This window comes from Paramormyrops kingsleyae, chromosome 17 (genome assembly GCF_048594095.1).
Source record: "Paramormyrops kingsleyae isolate MSU_618 chromosome 17, PKINGS_0.4, whole genome shotgun sequence".
NCBI classification, from domain to species: domain Eukaryota; kingdom Metazoa; phylum Chordata; class Actinopteri; order Osteoglossiformes; family Mormyridae; genus Paramormyrops; species Paramormyrops kingsleyae.
In genome coordinates, this window is record NC_132813.1 from 954,689 (window position 1) to 969,863 (window position 15,175).

The following is a 15,175-nucleotide window of genomic DNA, read 5'->3' on the forward strand; positions in this document are numbered from 1 at the left end:
CCCGTACCAAGGAGCCCCGATAACCAGCACCTGTTCGGGGCCTCGAACACAAGAACGTGCTCAAAGGGAACCGCGTGCAATTTTACAGCTATACACTGGAAATAAGCCAGCAGGTGATATGTCATTTAATTTGACTGAGGCTAAGCAGACTCATTTGATTATTGGAGGGGTGAAAACACTGGTAACTGCCACGTCACTGCCCCCCCTCCCAGCCCAGGGGGTGAGGCAGGACACCTTGGGTACGCCGACACAGCAAACATGCAGCGGTCACTGGCTATGACACACACAGCTCTGGCCATGTGTAAAAGCACAGAGAGGAAGATAAAAAACCCAGAAAGTTTGGGTTTTTATGGAATAAGCAGTATTGTGCAGTAACGCATCCAGTTTCATGCAGGGCTTTGGGGACCCAGAGCTTGAGACAAGTGGGCATGATGAATGGATGGGGGTATGTAAAACAAGCCAAATAGACAGCTTCATATAAAAGCTCAAAGGTACGGTTGTTGTACCCTTAATTAGTAGAATAGCTTCAGTAAAATATTCAAATCTGGGTGAACTATAAAATAAGCTGCTTTATAGAAACGCGATTAAGCAACACTGCTGCATTCAGGCTAAACAGTCAAGGAACAAATCCAGGCCTGTTAGTGTACAGAGTGAGACTCACTCATGTCCAGCAGGATCAGAACAGTACATCCTCCTCAAGCAGGGCAGCAAAGCAAATACTGAAATGAGACCCCAAGCCTGATTTACTGGCTGTGTGTTGCCATCTGGTGGTGGCATAAGGAAACATTCAATTCATAAACTTCACACACAAACCCCAAGGCCTTTTTCCTTTCCATCTTTACTGTAAAGGTTCAGCCACAGCTCAATTTAACATAACCACAAAACTTAATTTTATGTGCAGAATTTTTTTTTTAATTCATGGTTCTTTCTACCGAGTGCCTTCATAGCTGAGCAATCTTCTGGCAGAGCGCAGTCCTCATCTCCACACTCTGCACATTGTTAGCGATGGATGTCAGGAAGTGCCGCATGTCGTCCCTCTGCAGGGCGGAGCTGGAGCTGGGGTGGGCGGCCAGCACGGCCTGGCACTGCGTGACAAGTTCCAGGGCGCAGAGGCACAGCGACTCGGCCGGGCCCGGGAGCATCACCTGCACGTGCAGCGTGTGGCAGAACACCTGGGTCAGAGCGAACAGGAGCGCCGCTGCACTGTCACCGCGGTCACCGGCCGTGCCAGCCGGCAGCTTCTCCAGCAGCGAGGACGCCATGCCCCGCACGGCGACGGCGTACAGGCGGCCTACGTGCGCCGCACCCCCCGCAGACAGCCAGGCTGCGCAGCTGGGGCCGCAGAGCAGCTGGAAAACACGCAAGAGCAGCACGGAGAGGCGCAGCTCGGTGGCCAGCGGCCGCAGGTCCAGCAGCGGCAGGAAGTCCACGTACTCCAGCGAATAGGGGACATAGAGCCGGCCCGAGACCAGCAGGGCGCGCACGGCCCCCAGCAGCCTGGCCCACTCCGCCATGGTGCAGCAGGGCAGCACCTGCGTCAGCACCACCATCAGCCCCTTGCTGAACATGCGGACGTCCTCCGCCTGGCTCTGGTTCAGGCTCAGCCAGCTCAGAAGCTTCTCCTGCATCGAGTCGGAGTAGCAGCAGCACTCGGCCCAGGCCAGCAGCCCCGTCCCCGGTCCATACTGGGGCATCTTCAGGGGACACCAGTCCTGCTCTGGCAGCTCACACACATCCAGCAGTGACTTTGGCACCTCGTTTTTGAAGTGTGCCCCCCACACGGGCCGGAAGCGGAGGCGCACTGTCCAGTCCAGGGTTTCTGCTTTTCTGTAGAGCCAAAAGAGGGCCCTGGACCAGGAGTCGGGGGCGGCGGCCACCTCCTGGCCCACCAGCTCTGCCAGCACATTCAAAGCCTGGATCAGCAGCTCTTTGGTCTCCATGGATGTGCGAAGGCTGCCATCTGCTGGCTCCTCCCAGCACCTGCAGCTGTCATCCAGAAGCCGGCCAAGAGTGAAAAGGAGGGGGAAAGGGGAGCAGCTCATCACCCAGTGCGTCACCCTGGGTCGACACGCCAACTTCAGGGCCGCAAGAAGCAGCTGCAGGCAGAGTTCCAGCCTCCAGGAAGACGAGGGTGATAAGCAAGGCAGGACAAAGGTACGCAGAACCTCCTCAGGAGCCAGCAAGGGCTCCACCGCTGCTTCCTGCGGCAGTGCAACCGGATCCATTAAGGCAGAAACGAAATGCAGGAATTGCTCCTCCTCTTTGGAGGAGGACAGCTTCTCCCACACGGCGTCCCGCAGGCAGCCACACAGCAGGCTCTCCCCAGTCGGAGCCCCCGCCCCGGGTTGGGGGTAGCAGAGCCCTGGCAGCTGCTGGAGGATTTGGGCCAGTAGAGAATGGGCCCCCAGGTTCACCACGGCCAAGTGGCAACAGCGCCGCAAGGTGGCCTGAGGGTCCTGGAGTGCCACACGGGCCACGGCGGACACGGCGGGGCCTATGCTGCCTTCCGCCCTGCTCTGAATGATGCTGTTGAAGGCCAGGTTGAGCTCCTCAGCAAAGCCCTCGGACAGCGCCTGGGGCAGGAAGCCGCGGAGCCCCCCTGGTCCCCAAGATGCCAACACCGCCACGAGCGTCTCATTCTTGCAAAGCAGCGGAAGCTCCGAGAAGACGTCGGCGATGATGGACTGCAGCTTCTTACACTGCAGGACATCAGCCTCCAGCTGGCACATCACAGCAAGGGTGGAGAGCAGCTTCAGAACCAGGTCTTTGTGCTGAAACACCTCTTTGTTTCTCTCCAGGCAGCTGATCCACTCTGTCCCGCTGGAAGCCCAGTCCAGCTCCGAAGCAAACCTGAGAGCCACATCCTCATGTCCCTCTAGCCGATGGTCGATGATTGCCATGGCAACGCGAGCCATCTCTGCAGAAGTGCATTGTGGATCAGGGAGAGCCAGCACCTCCAGGTCCTTCAGCTGGTCTTTCAGGTCACTCACGTCATGCCTCTCGGCTTCCATTAACCCACCAGACCCCAGCAGATCCTCCAAGGCACGGATCACGAGCAGCAGGCTTCGTTTGAGCCTCAGGGTGACCGAGCCCAGCACCTCCGCGTCTGGAATTTTCAGCAGCCCTCGACTCCGCCAGGCCTGGGCGAGGGAGCATGTGGCCCGCAGGCCCTGCAGAAGGGACATGTCCTCCAGATGGAAAGGCGAGCGGCTCCGGCCAGCAGCCTGGTCTCTCTGAGCTTCTCTGATGATCTCCTCCAGCCGAGGACCGGCTGCCCGACTGTATTCCTCCCTCAGACGGACCTCCCAAGCGAGACTGTGCAGATCAGTGCCCTTGGTGTAGGTGGCATGTTCCAATAAGAACGACGAGTACAGAGTGTCCAGGCAGTTGGAGAGGGCAAAGCAGGTCAGACCGGGCGAGTTCACGTGGCTCTCTATTTCCCTCAGTGCCTGGAAGAGCAGTGACGGCACACAGGTGGCAGGGCGAGGCGCGTCTGGGTCCGTTTTCAGCCGCTTGGGAGCCTGACACGGGAGCTCGCTGGAGGGGCTGCTGTATCGGGCACACTGGGCGGCAAAAGCCCGGTCCAGACTCTGCAGACTGTGACGCTTGTCTTTCCACAGCTCCCACCACACCTCCAGCAGGAGCTGGGCGTCCTGCGGAGAGCTGTCCCGTCTGAGGTGCTCGAGCAGCCTGCTGAGCTCTACACACAGGAGCGGCGCGGGGAAGCACGTCAGCAGCTCGGTAAATACCCCAGAACAGCCCATTGCCTGGACCAACTGGAACAGCACTGCCCGGCTTATACTGGGAAAAACCTCCTGTGCTGGGAATAGAGGGTCTTCCCGCCACCTTGCGTCAATGTCCACTCCGTTCTCCTGCCCCAGGAGCTTGCTCCACAAAATACATATAATCTTTTTTTTCCAGTGAGCACTGTCCGGAGTCCCAGCCCTAGCGCCCCCGCAGACTTCCGCCACTGCCCGCAGCACAGGCTGCTCCACCCGGCTCCAGTCGCCCTTCTCCAGGTCCGCCAGCGAGCGCGGCTGGCAGAGCTGCCCGGCCAGCAGAAATCCACCCTGCAGCACGGCTGTCTTCTCACAGCTTATCCAGTTCTCTGAAATAACACCGTAACAACACATTTCAAAATATGCATCACTGCTCCCTCTGGTCAGCATTACTTGAGTACCGTCTGCCGATGCCACATATTCCCGTTTAAACAGTCCCAGAGGAGTCCAACTACAGATAACGCAGCCGCCAGACTCTGACTTACCGTGATCCATGGTTCTCAGAAACAAGCAAACGGCTCCGAAAGATACCGAACAAAACTCATATTTCACTGGCTCCGTGCTGATATACCATCGATAAGTCACCAGCGCACGAAAACCAACGAGGTAACATAAACCCCCTTCCCGCTAACCGGCGGGACGTAAGACAGACACGCCGCGGTTATTTCTGACCTTTAACTTCCGGCACGAGCTTCCTGCATTTTCAAGAGGGACTCTGTCTGAATCCGAGCTAAATGCGTGCTTCTTAGCGCCCCCTGTCTATTATGCTCCTCCGCATTACAACACATGGACTAAAACGACTGTTTCGTTAACATGATCCAGGTCGTTAAATTTACATGCATAACAAATCACAGGCTTCTATCGCATTTTTATTAAATGTATTTATTTCTTATCAGATTAAACTCCGTTTTATTTATGATTAATGACGATAATAAAAATATTAAATTATTCACAATAAAGAATGTATAAATGCGTGTAAGTGTTATGTTATTACATCCAGCATGCATGATTCTATTTTACGGTTCAGCACGTGTTACAGAGCCTTCTGGAAACGAAGGGTGGCCATCATTCGGCTGAAACGAAAATGAAAGTCTGAGAAAACCACGTCTTCATGTCGCGGTCTCTGAATCAGCATGACGGTGCTCAAATATATTCTCTTCATCGGATTGTTTAGCACAGGTGAAATATTTATACCTTTATTTATGCACTTTTCAAATGCATGTCGCCAGTTGCAGTTAGTTTTGTGGTTGTATTCGTCAAATAATACGATCTGGAAGTGTGGCCGTTCCGTCCTACTCGGTATTATGCGCGCGACGTTTGTCTGTACAGTCGATTTTTTTTTTTCGTTTTCTAAAGCAGGACATGTTCCCGGTGTGTGACATTACCGTGATCCCCGCGCACCTGATATGAATGATAACTTTGAGGTTACATTGTGCTCCTTTGGTTTTCGTCAAACACTAGACGTTTGAATTAGGAAATAAAGGTTTCTCTGTCGATCCTCATCATTACGCGGCGTTACAGGCGCTTTAGCTTGTCTTGGCAGAAACAGTACAGTTTGTCAGCGCTAACTGAACTGTCTCAGTTAATTCAGCTGGAGCGGTTTGTGTTTCCTGTTCAGGTGTTCTGGGGTCTGTGGAGGGAATCCGCTGGCTGCCCTGTCAGCTGGTGGAGGAATTTTTTCACCGGAACTCCGAGGGCCATTTAGAAACTAGTTTCCATCACAGGGATGTATTTCTGCAGTTCGGAAAGACCGGAGACCTGCCGGAATTCCCCGAGGCCGTTACTTTCCTAGTGACAGGTAACAGAGTATGGTACCATCACACGTGTGCTGATGTGAGACTGGCCAGGTGCTCAGACTGTAATCTGTATGTGTCTGTTAGTCCATGCTGGGTCCAAGATGGACATGCGGCATTACGCAGACGGGGACCCCGGCGACCTTCGCTGTGAGATCCGGAGGTACAGCACGGCGGGTATCCAGGTGCTCTGGAAAGGTCCTGAAGCCCAGGAGGATGACGTCTGGTTCACCTGTGCACTGCAGCACAGTCAGGGCCTCGTCAGTATCACCACATTCCTCAGGCACAGGCCGGCCACCCCCCCCAACCCCCAGGACGACATCAACAAGTGGAGCCCCATTGGAGAGCGGGAGACTCTCAGCACAACCGGTATGTACAGCAGGAACCCAGAGGCAGACTCTGACTGGAACCTAAAAAATCATTACATGTGGGTGCAGCTGAACTGGGCCTCTGCAACATGCAGCTGAAATTTCCCCACAGGTATCCATATGAAATACAGACCTCATGGCACCTCCAATCTAACCTCCATACCCACTACTGATTCTCTACACACATATGCATGTTAATGGCATAAAATGTGCTTGCAAAGTTGTTGCATGATCCTATGTCAGCTTCTCTGAAGCCAGTATTCAGGGAAAAGTCCTGTAGGAAAACAGAATAGACGTAAAACTGAATTTAGTTAAAGTGAATGAAAATGAGTTGAACAGAAGTGAACTGAGTGAAACTGAATCAGACGCTGCTGCCTTGAACGGCATTGAAATGTTAAACTCCGCCCCTCTGCCCGCAGCGGTCATGCTGGTCCTGACGCGCTCACCCGCCGTCACGTCGGCCCTCATGCGCGACCCCACACTGCACTGTCAGTTCGCAGTGGACCACAAGCAGCCCGACCTGACCGTGGAATGGCGCCTGCAAAAACACAGCGAACGCAAGAAGCTGTACAGCTTCAGCAGCCGCTCAGGCACCAGCGAGGGAAGGGGCGTGTCTGTGCGAGGCCTCAGCAACGGCAACGCCTCCCTGCTGCTCCCCCCTACCACCACAGCCAGTGAGGGCATCTACATCTGCTCCATCTACGTGCCCCCGCTGTACGGGAGCCAAGACATCAGCCTCCAGATCCTGGGTAGGATTTCCCAGCACCGTGGGCTGGGAGCTCAGGGGCAGCTGCCTGATACTGAACCCTTCCAGTGAGATTCAGCTTCTTAAACATGTTGCTCAGTTTGTCCGCCCCGCTGCCGTTTTCTTGCAGAGAGCCCCCGCGTCAGCCTGAATGTTGGCCCCACCCTTCAGCTGTCTGAGGGAGAGTCACAGAAGGTGGTGTGTGATGCAGAGGGCTACTACCCACTGGACGTGCAGATGGAGTGGCTCCGACAGCACCAGAGCCAGCGTCTCCCGGAGATTCTGAAGACCGTGCTCTTCTCCAGCCACCGGCACCACCCTGGAGGAACCTACAGTCTCTCTGCCTTCTTCTTCCTGCAGCCGACCACCAGGGACTCAGGCTACACCTACACCTGCAGGACGTCCCACGCCTCCCTGCGCACCCCCATACGCAAGAGCTTCACGCTCCTCGTAACAGGTGCGACACGCAGAGTAACAGAGAGACTCTCGCGATTCAGGGCTTACACATTCACAGAGAAACCCTGGACACCTGCGCTTAATGATTATGGGTGATTATCAGGTAACCACTCTTGAAAATTAGTTAGTTTTATGTGATGAAAAAAATTAAGATCCTCTGAAAAAGAAACATCAGCTTTATAAAGTGTTGCTCTAATAATATGGTGTTGTGTCCAGACGAAGTGAGGGTCATACAGAGGGTTTAGCTTAATGTCTTAAAACCTGTGGCGTCTGCAGAGTCTGCAAGCTGGACTGACATCATCTGTGGAGTCGGCATGTTTGCGTTCGTAGGTATCATGATCTACATTCTGCTTGTGATGTTGCGTTACCTACATAGAGGTGAGTCCCCCTACTGTCCTGTTCTCTTTTAAATGTGCCTGATGATAATTTCTTGCTTGTAGATACAGTCTGAGCTGTAATGTGCATTATCTGCAGAGTTGTTAGGAGAGTTTACTCTTGTAGATTGGTTTAAATTTTGAGCCAATGTTGTTAAAATGTCCGTAATGTGTTTTTTCCTTCTGCACACAGCAAAAAAAGAATCAAAGGTGAGTGATACTGTTGGTATAATTTGCTATTTCAAGCTCTGAAATTAATGACGTCGTGCTCACATTGTTGTTATTTGGGGCCTCTGTAGGCTCTGTATGTGTCTGTATGGGGCAGTGGCGGCTTAATGGCTAGGGAAGCGCACTTGTAATTGAAAGATTGCAGGTTTGAATCCCCGACCAGCAAGGCACCACTGAGGTACCGTGAGCCTTATCCTGCTCCCCAGGCAATGAATTAGCTGCCCCCTCCTATATCACATATGGGTTAAATGCAGAGGACACATTTCCTTATTGTGTGCTGTGGTGTGTCAACAATTACCACTGATCACCTAATTCTAAATTCTCCCCGCTCACTTTCGGGCCCCTACAGGCTATATATATGTCTGTATTCTCCCCGCTCACTTTGGGGCCCCTGCAGGCTCTCTGTATATGTCTGTATTCTCCCCGCTCACTTTGGGGCCCCTGCAGGCTCTCTGTATGTCTGTATTCTCCTCGCTCACTTTGGGGCCCCTGCAGGCTCTCTGTATATGTCTGTATTCTCCCCGCTCAGTTTGAGGCCCTGCAGGCTCTCTGTATGTCTGTATTCTCCTCGCTCACTTTGGGGCCCCTGCAGGCTCTCTGTATATGTCTGTATTCTCCCCGCTCACTTTGGGGCCCCTGCAGGCTCTCTGTATATGTCTGTATTCTCCCCGCTCAGTTTGAGGCCCCTGCAGGCTCTCTGTATGTCTGTATTCTCTCTGCTCACTTGGTCTCTTTCTTCAGAGAAAGCCGTACTGATGCTCTGAGGACCAGACTGCCATGCTAAGGACACAGCAGATGGTGAACAGACCTCCACCACCTCATCCTTGCTGTAAAGAGGGAATGTGGGTTACAGGACAGAGCAGAGGCCAGAGGGCTCTGGTTGGGCTTCGGGATAATAAGGGCGGTGGGTAACATGCAGAGACTCCCAGTGTAATTCTACCAGCTGATATCTTTCATTTGATCAGATGATAAATAATGGACCTGATTGGGCTGAGTTGTTCAAATTTCTGAAAGTGTCGAGTAAATAACGCAGCTTTGCTGGTTCCCGAGTCCCCAGGAGATCAGAAGGTAGCATTATCCTAAAATAACCAGGTGTCTCATTAGTCATATGCATGTGGCTCCTGCGATTCATGTTCAGTTAATGATTGATACATACAGGAACTGAAAGCAATGTCTGTCAGAGGAAATACTTGATTCTTACAATTTTACCTTAAGTGTGTATTATAGTAGAATTAAAAAATAAATAAATAAAATATGTGTAAATATCACGGTGCCTTTAACATCATGTACATAGTAAAAGTGTCACACATGATTCTCTATATGATTTTGATGTTTAAACGTGCAGAAATGTTTTATTCTTAGAAACTCTCCTTTAAACGTTTCCTGTTTTCTTTCCTGTCTGTCTGACCCCCTGCTCTCTCCCTCTCACTCTTTCTCTCTCTCCGTCTCTCTCTCATACACACAGACACACAGCAGCCATTTTCTGCTCAAGTTGCCCCGTTGAATCTTGTCTATATAGTCAGCACTCTGTCACTTTCTTCGCAGTCTCTCCTTCTCACAACAGCCGATTGGTCTCCCGTTTCCGCACAACATCAGGCATGATCACTGCTTCCTGAGAAGCACCGCAATCCAGGCCACACCAACAGCTTGGAATGTGAACCGATTTGCAGTTATATTCTTCACCCAGAGGTGGTGCCATTACACCAATCAACAGTGACTACGCAACCAGCCATGTATTTTAATGGCATGTTCAAGGATTCAAGGGTGTTACTCATCCCTTGCAAAAGGTACGCAGTCAGACCATAACCTGCAGTGAAATGCAAGGTGGTGAACTCTGCCATAAAAACAGTGAAAGCAAAAAAGGCATTAAAAAAGAAACATAATAGTTATAAGTAAATTTATACTGAAAAATAATACACCAGAGATGTACAACACAGATAAAATACAGCGTGAGGTGCATAGATAAGGAGGAAAGTGTAACCAAATGGTGAGCAGTCTGATGGTTTGAGGGCAGAAGCTTCTTTTTAGCCTCTTTTAAATGTCCAAAATGATTTAAGCACTGTGACATCATCCACTCGGATGACACCGTTCTCAGTCACACTCTGACATCATCCACTCAGATGACACCATTCTCAGTCACACTCTGACATCATCCACTCGGATGACACCATTCTCAGTCACACTCTGACATCATCCACCCGGATGACACCGTTCTCAGTCACAGTCTGACATCATCCACCCGGATGACACCGTTCTCAGTCACACTCTGACATCATCCACTCGGATGACACCGTTCTCAGTCACACTCTGACATCATCCACTCGGATGACACCGTTCTCAGTCACACTCTGACATCATCCACTCGGATGACACCATTCTCAGTCACACTCTGACATCATCCACCCGGATGACACCATTCTCAGTCACAGTCTGACATCATCCACCCGGATGACACCGTTCTCAGTCACAGTAAGATCAGGATGAAGCATCAGCACAAACTGATTTCACCTGTGAAGATGAAGTATTAAAACTCCGCTTAAAAATATAGTAATGATGATTGTAATAACAGTTTGTAATTTGTGCGTGTGCATGGGGGGGCACCATAGAGATAAGGCCGAGGGCCCCTGAGTGACGGGGGCCTTATAAAATTGGTCTGGGTTGGGGGCCCAATTTGATACGCTTTCATGGGGCCCAGAAGCTCCGGTGGTGCCCCTGCATGTGCACAGATCACAGCGACATCAGCAGAACCTGTGAGCAAATAGTGGCAGCTGAGCCGCTATCAAACAAACCGGCTTTCAGGATCAAGGACGCTGGCATTTAACCACCGAAATATAAAGGAAAAGCAGCAAGATGTTTTTGGTAGAATAATGTTGACTTACGACTGTTATAATAGTAATGTCAGAATGAGCTATATGAAATCTATGAAATGCAGAACAAATTATATTAAAGAGTCATTAATAATTAAAAAGACAGAAACTCTATCTCATTAGCATGATCAGACTGGTTTTAAACACAGTAACTGATTGACATTGGGACTAATGGGGCACAAAGGGACAAAGGTTAAGTATTATAGACAAGGGCAACTTTCTGGAATAGAGAAGTTCAGTTTGGTTGGTGGAACACATGGTGATCTTACCGTGTTTACACATTTGGAGGGTCTAGAAATGCTTGGATATGGAGGAAAATGAACTAATTTGTTCCCTTGAATTTGCACATTTTTGGTCACCAGTAAGTAATGATTCGGTATTTTTTCATTCTCTCTAGCTGACTTGGCTAAAAGAAACAGGAGCTTTTGCTCTAGACTTGGCAAAATGTCTGCTGCAGGACGTACCTGCACGCCTGGGAGATCTGATCCGAAAAAGCAGGTCTTTTTCTAGGGTGTTAAATTGAAATGAAAGCCATTCGTCAAGTCCTCCTGAATTCAGCTGTCATTTCAGTATATCCATGCAATGATGGTGAGTAGGTCAGTGATTTAAATTTCAGATGTATGTTCTACTTACATGTGGCACTGGCCGATAGGGGGCGCTCTTGGGACAGCAGTCTTATCGCTACTACCTTTACTACCGGGATGGTGTATGTCAGTCACCTGGGCTTCCAGGTTTACCGTGGCACAGATTTGCTTTTAAAAACAATCCTGAGCCTCAGCCCTTCGGGGAGGGAGGTGATGAAAACATTACGCAAACAGACTACGAATGTGTGACTAAGTGGATGCAGAACGCAAGCGATGGCAGGATTTGGTTTGGAATCGAGTTGTGGGTCACGGTACTGGAGTGGAAGCCCACACATGGAGGATCAGAGCAGGAAAGATCAGCAGGCCACTTGCCCAGCCATTAAGTCACAGATGGAAACGAGGACTTGCTCCCGGAACAAACACCCCCCACCCCCCAAGGCAGATAAAGCTGGCTCACCTTCCTCCTCCAGCAGGAGGAAGTGAGGTCATATGGCCTGGATTATATCAGGCTTTCTGTGATACGGTGTGTGCGCGTGTTTCCCTCCAGCCTGCATGCGTGTAACAGCCTGTGTTTCTGCAGAATTTTCCCTCAGCTGTGACTGTTGCCCTCCTGTTTCTCACAGCAGCAGATGAGGGCCAGACAGCCGGCTTCTCTTCTTTCTCTGTGATGGGCTCTATGTGTTTATCTTTACCGACCCGACGCAACTTATGTCAGGAGTCTGAATGCGAGAATAATGCTGGTGCCTTCTTCAGCCACACTGCCTGTCTTTGTCTTCCGCTTCTGATGGGAACTTTCTAGAGTGAGCGAGGGTGCTTGCAGAACGAGGAACACGACAGCACACCAGAGGTAGTCACACGTGCTGTTTCTCACTGTCACCTGGTCATCTAACCTCCTCCTGTCAGAGAGGGACTGAGATGGGGATGAGGCATGAGCCTCACTGCCTGGCAATAAACGCTCACTGATCCACGCGTTCATCAAACGAAGTCTCCAGCTTCCCACGCTATCAACACAAATCTCACAAAGAGCAGCAGACATAGTAGGCCTTCATAATGTGCTAGTCCTTTAAGGTCAGGGGACCGACCTGCTCATGTGTCTGTGGCTTTCTGTGTCCTGTCAGCCTGTCTGGCTGTGTCAACAGTGACTGCTGTACCGACCAGCCTGTCTGTGGCTGTGTCAACAGTGACTGCTGTACCAACCAGCCTGTCTGTGGCTGTGTCTATAGTGACTGCTGTACCGACCAGCCTGTCTATGGCTGTGTCAACAGTGACTGCTGTACCGACCAGCCTGTCTGTGGCTGTGTCTACAGTGACTGCTGTACCGACCAGCCTGTCTGTGGCTGTGTCAACAGTGACTGCTGTACTGACCAGCCTGTCTGTGGCTGTGTCTTCAGTGACTGCTGTACTGACCAGCCTGTCTGTGGCTGTGTCTACAGTGACTGCTGTACCGACCAGCCTGTCTGTGGCTGAGTCTACAGTGACTGCTGTATCGACCAGCCTGTCTGTGGCTGTGTTTATAGTGACTGCTGTACCGACCAGCCTGTCTGTGGCTGTGTCTACAGTGACTGCTGTACCGACCAGCCTGTCTGTGGCTGTGTCTATAGTGACTGTTGTACCGACCAGCCTGTCTGTGGCTGTGTCTACAGTGACTGCTGTACCGACCAGCCTGTCTGTGGCTGTGTCTATAGTGACTGCTGTACCGACCAGCCTGTCTGTGGCTGTGTCTACAGTGACTGCTGTACCGACCAGCCTGTCTGTGGCTGTGTCTACAGTGACTGCTGTACCGACCAGCCTGTCTGTGGCTGTGTCTACAGTGACTGCTGTACCGACCAGCCTGTCTGTGGCTGTGTCTACAGTGACTGCTGTACCGACCAGCCTGTCTGTGGCTGTGTCTACAGTGACTGCTGTACCAACCAATGTCTGTGGGTTTTTTGTGATCCGAGTGGTTAGTTCAGTCAAATTCTGGACACAATGAAACATTATTTATGGCAGGAAGGTTCGCTGGCTGTGTGCGTGTGAGAGAGTGCAGGTATATATTCAGTCAGACTGCAAGGAGAGAGCCAGTTAGGTCATCCGTAGGCCAAACCCGAGCCACTGGCTGCTCGCTGTGCGATCAGCAGATTGTTTGCATTTGCTCTGTTTTAAGCGAGAGCTGTCATCACCTCCTGGAAGCATTGCACAGAGGGGTCAATGTAAGTCAGACAATGGAAGCCTTTCTATGGCAATGAGAATTCTCAACTCCTTTCCCTGACAGCCTGGCTTCAATCCAAGCCACACATGCTGGATCTTCCTTTACTGGCCTCTATAGAAAGTATCTCGCCTGTCTCCTCTCCTAATAGGCAGCTCATTCTGGGCCTCTGGGCCTCACTGTAGGGGTGTGTAGGGTTTGGGGGGGGGGGGTGATGTCATGCTGAAATGGGCCCTTGCTTGCAGTGGGAGGACACTGTTGGTTTGGAAAGGTGAGTTTCAACGTGTAAAATTGTGAAGGAACATGTGATGGACGTGGAAGAGCTGGTTTTCGCAAAATCTGGGAACATGACATCACTTTATTTCCTCATGAATCCATCATCACAAGGGTGCCCATTATCGCCCTGCCAGATAATGAGCTGATTAGTCTGAGCTTATGGGAGAAGCCAGAGGCGTGTTCTTCTGTACCTGTTCAATGAGATTGTGTCTGTGCCTGTCTGTAGCTCTCCTGCTTTCCGTTGTGTGCCTGTCTGTGGCTCTCATACTTTCTGTCTGCTTGTCTGTGGCTCTCCTGCCTTCCATGTTGTGCCTGTCTGTGGCTCTCCCACTTTCTCTGTCTGTGGCTCTCCTGTTTTCTGTGTCTGTGCCTAACTGTGGCTCTGCTGTTTTCCATTTCTGAGCCTGTCTGTGGCTCTCCCACTTTCTCTGTCTGTGGCTCTCCTGTTTTCTGTGTCTGTGCCTATCTGTGGCTCTGCTGTTTTCCATTTCTGTGCCAGTCTGTGGCTCTCCTGCTTTCTCTGTCTGTGCCAGTCTGTGGCTCTCCTGTTTTCCCTGTCTGTGCCAGTCTGTGGCTCTCCTGCTTTCCCGTAACTCTGTACTAGCTCGAATGTCCTGCAGCTCCAGCTTCTAACTGACAGCTGGACGCTCTGCAGATGTTTCTTGTTTTCTTTCTAGATATGACTTTCTCCTTGGACTGGTGATACCTCGACATCTTCTCAGAGCTGTGAGCGTGAGAGAGGACCTCCTCCTCCTTCCCGTAATGTTCTGCCTCCCACCCCACCCCAACGTAAACCAGTCCTTCTCCTTTCATCTGTGTTACTGACTCACCGGGGGGGGGGGACGTCCACTCCCTATTATTTTATTAAAATTCATTTATTCCCACCCCAGTACATAGACCGTTGTATTTAAATTATTAAGTTGTGTCCCCTCCAACATCAAACTCTCTGCTACGCCGTTGGGCTTACATTAGCTCATTCACAGTGGGGATTCACACTGACTCTCTTTAACACTGCATCAGTGTCAGGGTAAAGTTAGGGATAAACCTGAGGCTTACGTTGTTAAGGCTGCCCTGGGGCTTGGCTGCTTACCTGTCCTGTCCCACCCCAGGCCAGCAGGAAGTTGATTATGGCTGCCCTGGGGTTTGGCTGGCGTCACACACTGGCTATTATTATTTTTTGAGCTGCATCTGGGCAGTGAAGTTCCTGAGGAAACTTTGACGCAACTGAAGTCTAGTAAAATAAATGGAGTTCAGCTTTTGAAAGTAGAGAGGGAGGGGGCCCGTTGGCTGTTGGAGGCTGTTTTTTTTTGCCCCATGGGAAATCATTTTGCGGGGCAGGTAGGGTATGGTACTAATTAGTGTTGCTCTTAATGCTGTCCCTGTAGCAAGCATTGGTATCCACAGCAAGGATATGGGGATACAAGAATTTGGGGAATGGAGGAGCGGAAAGGGAGCTGAATGCTGAGCCGCCCGATGTGCTGCAGGTGGCCGATGGCCGGCAAGGTCAGCAGCTAACCGTC

General features: G+C 51.2%; 2 protein-coding genes across 4 annotated transcripts; one reads left to right on the forward strand and one right to left on the reverse strand.

The window, feature by feature from the left end:
• Positions 1–819: 819 nt before the first annotated feature.
• Positions 820–4,467, reverse strand: gemin4 (gem (nuclear organelle) associated protein 4). The gene is made up of 2 exons (XM_023792634.2): positions 4,265–4,467; positions 820–4,108 (listed from the first exon to the last, which is right to left on the reverse strand). The coding sequence occupies exons 1-2, from the start codon at positions 4,272–4,274 to the stop codon at positions 942–944; spliced, it is 3,177 nt and encodes a 1,058-aa protein (XP_023648402.2). The 5' UTR covers positions 4,275–4,467; the 3' UTR covers positions 820–941.
• A 68-nt stretch (positions 4,468–4,535) lies between these two features.
• dhrs13b.2 (dehydrogenase/reductase (SDR family) member 13b.2) lies at positions 4,536–9,011 on the forward strand. 3 transcript variants are annotated; one of them, XM_023792635.2, is made up of 8 exons: positions 4,536–4,601; positions 4,807–4,958; positions 5,398–5,577; positions 5,660–5,941; positions 6,360–6,689; positions 6,816–7,142; positions 7,418–7,519; positions 7,709–9,011. In XM_023792635.2, exons 2-8 carry the CDS (start codon positions 4,913–4,915, stop codon positions 7,765–7,767), a joined length of 1,326 nt encoding a protein of 441 aa, XP_023648403.2. In that variant the 5' UTR covers positions 4,536–4,601; positions 4,807–4,912; the 3' UTR covers positions 7,768–9,011. The 3 variants fall into 3 exon arrangements, 2 of the variants coding, with proteins under 2 accessions (XP_023648403.2, XP_023648404.2); XR_011983242.1 differs by lacking the exon at positions 4,536–4,601 and having other exon boundaries at positions 4,761–4,958; positions 7,709–8,190; positions 8,239–9,011; XM_023792636.2 differs by lacking the exon at positions 4,536–4,601 and having other exon boundaries at positions 4,761–4,958; positions 7,709–7,725; positions 8,485–9,011.
• Positions 9,012–15,175: the final 6,164 nt, after the last annotated feature.

What these genes read in the sequence shown, in the direction of transcription:
- dhrs13b.2 (XM_023792635.2), top strand. Translation starts at nt 4,913, where the DNA reads ATGACGGTGCTCAAATATATTCTCTTCATCGGATTGTTTAGCACAG. An exon ending in CATCAGCCTCCAGATCCTGG is followed by an intron (nt 6,690 to 6,815) that starts GTAGGATTTCCC and finishes GTTTTCTTGCAG; the next exon opens with AGAGCCCCCGCGTCAGCCTG. An exon ending in GTTGCGTTACCTACATAGAG is followed by an intron (nt 7,520 to 7,708) that starts GTGAGTCCCCCT and finishes TTCTGCACACAG; the next exon opens with CAAAAAAAGAATCAAAGGTG.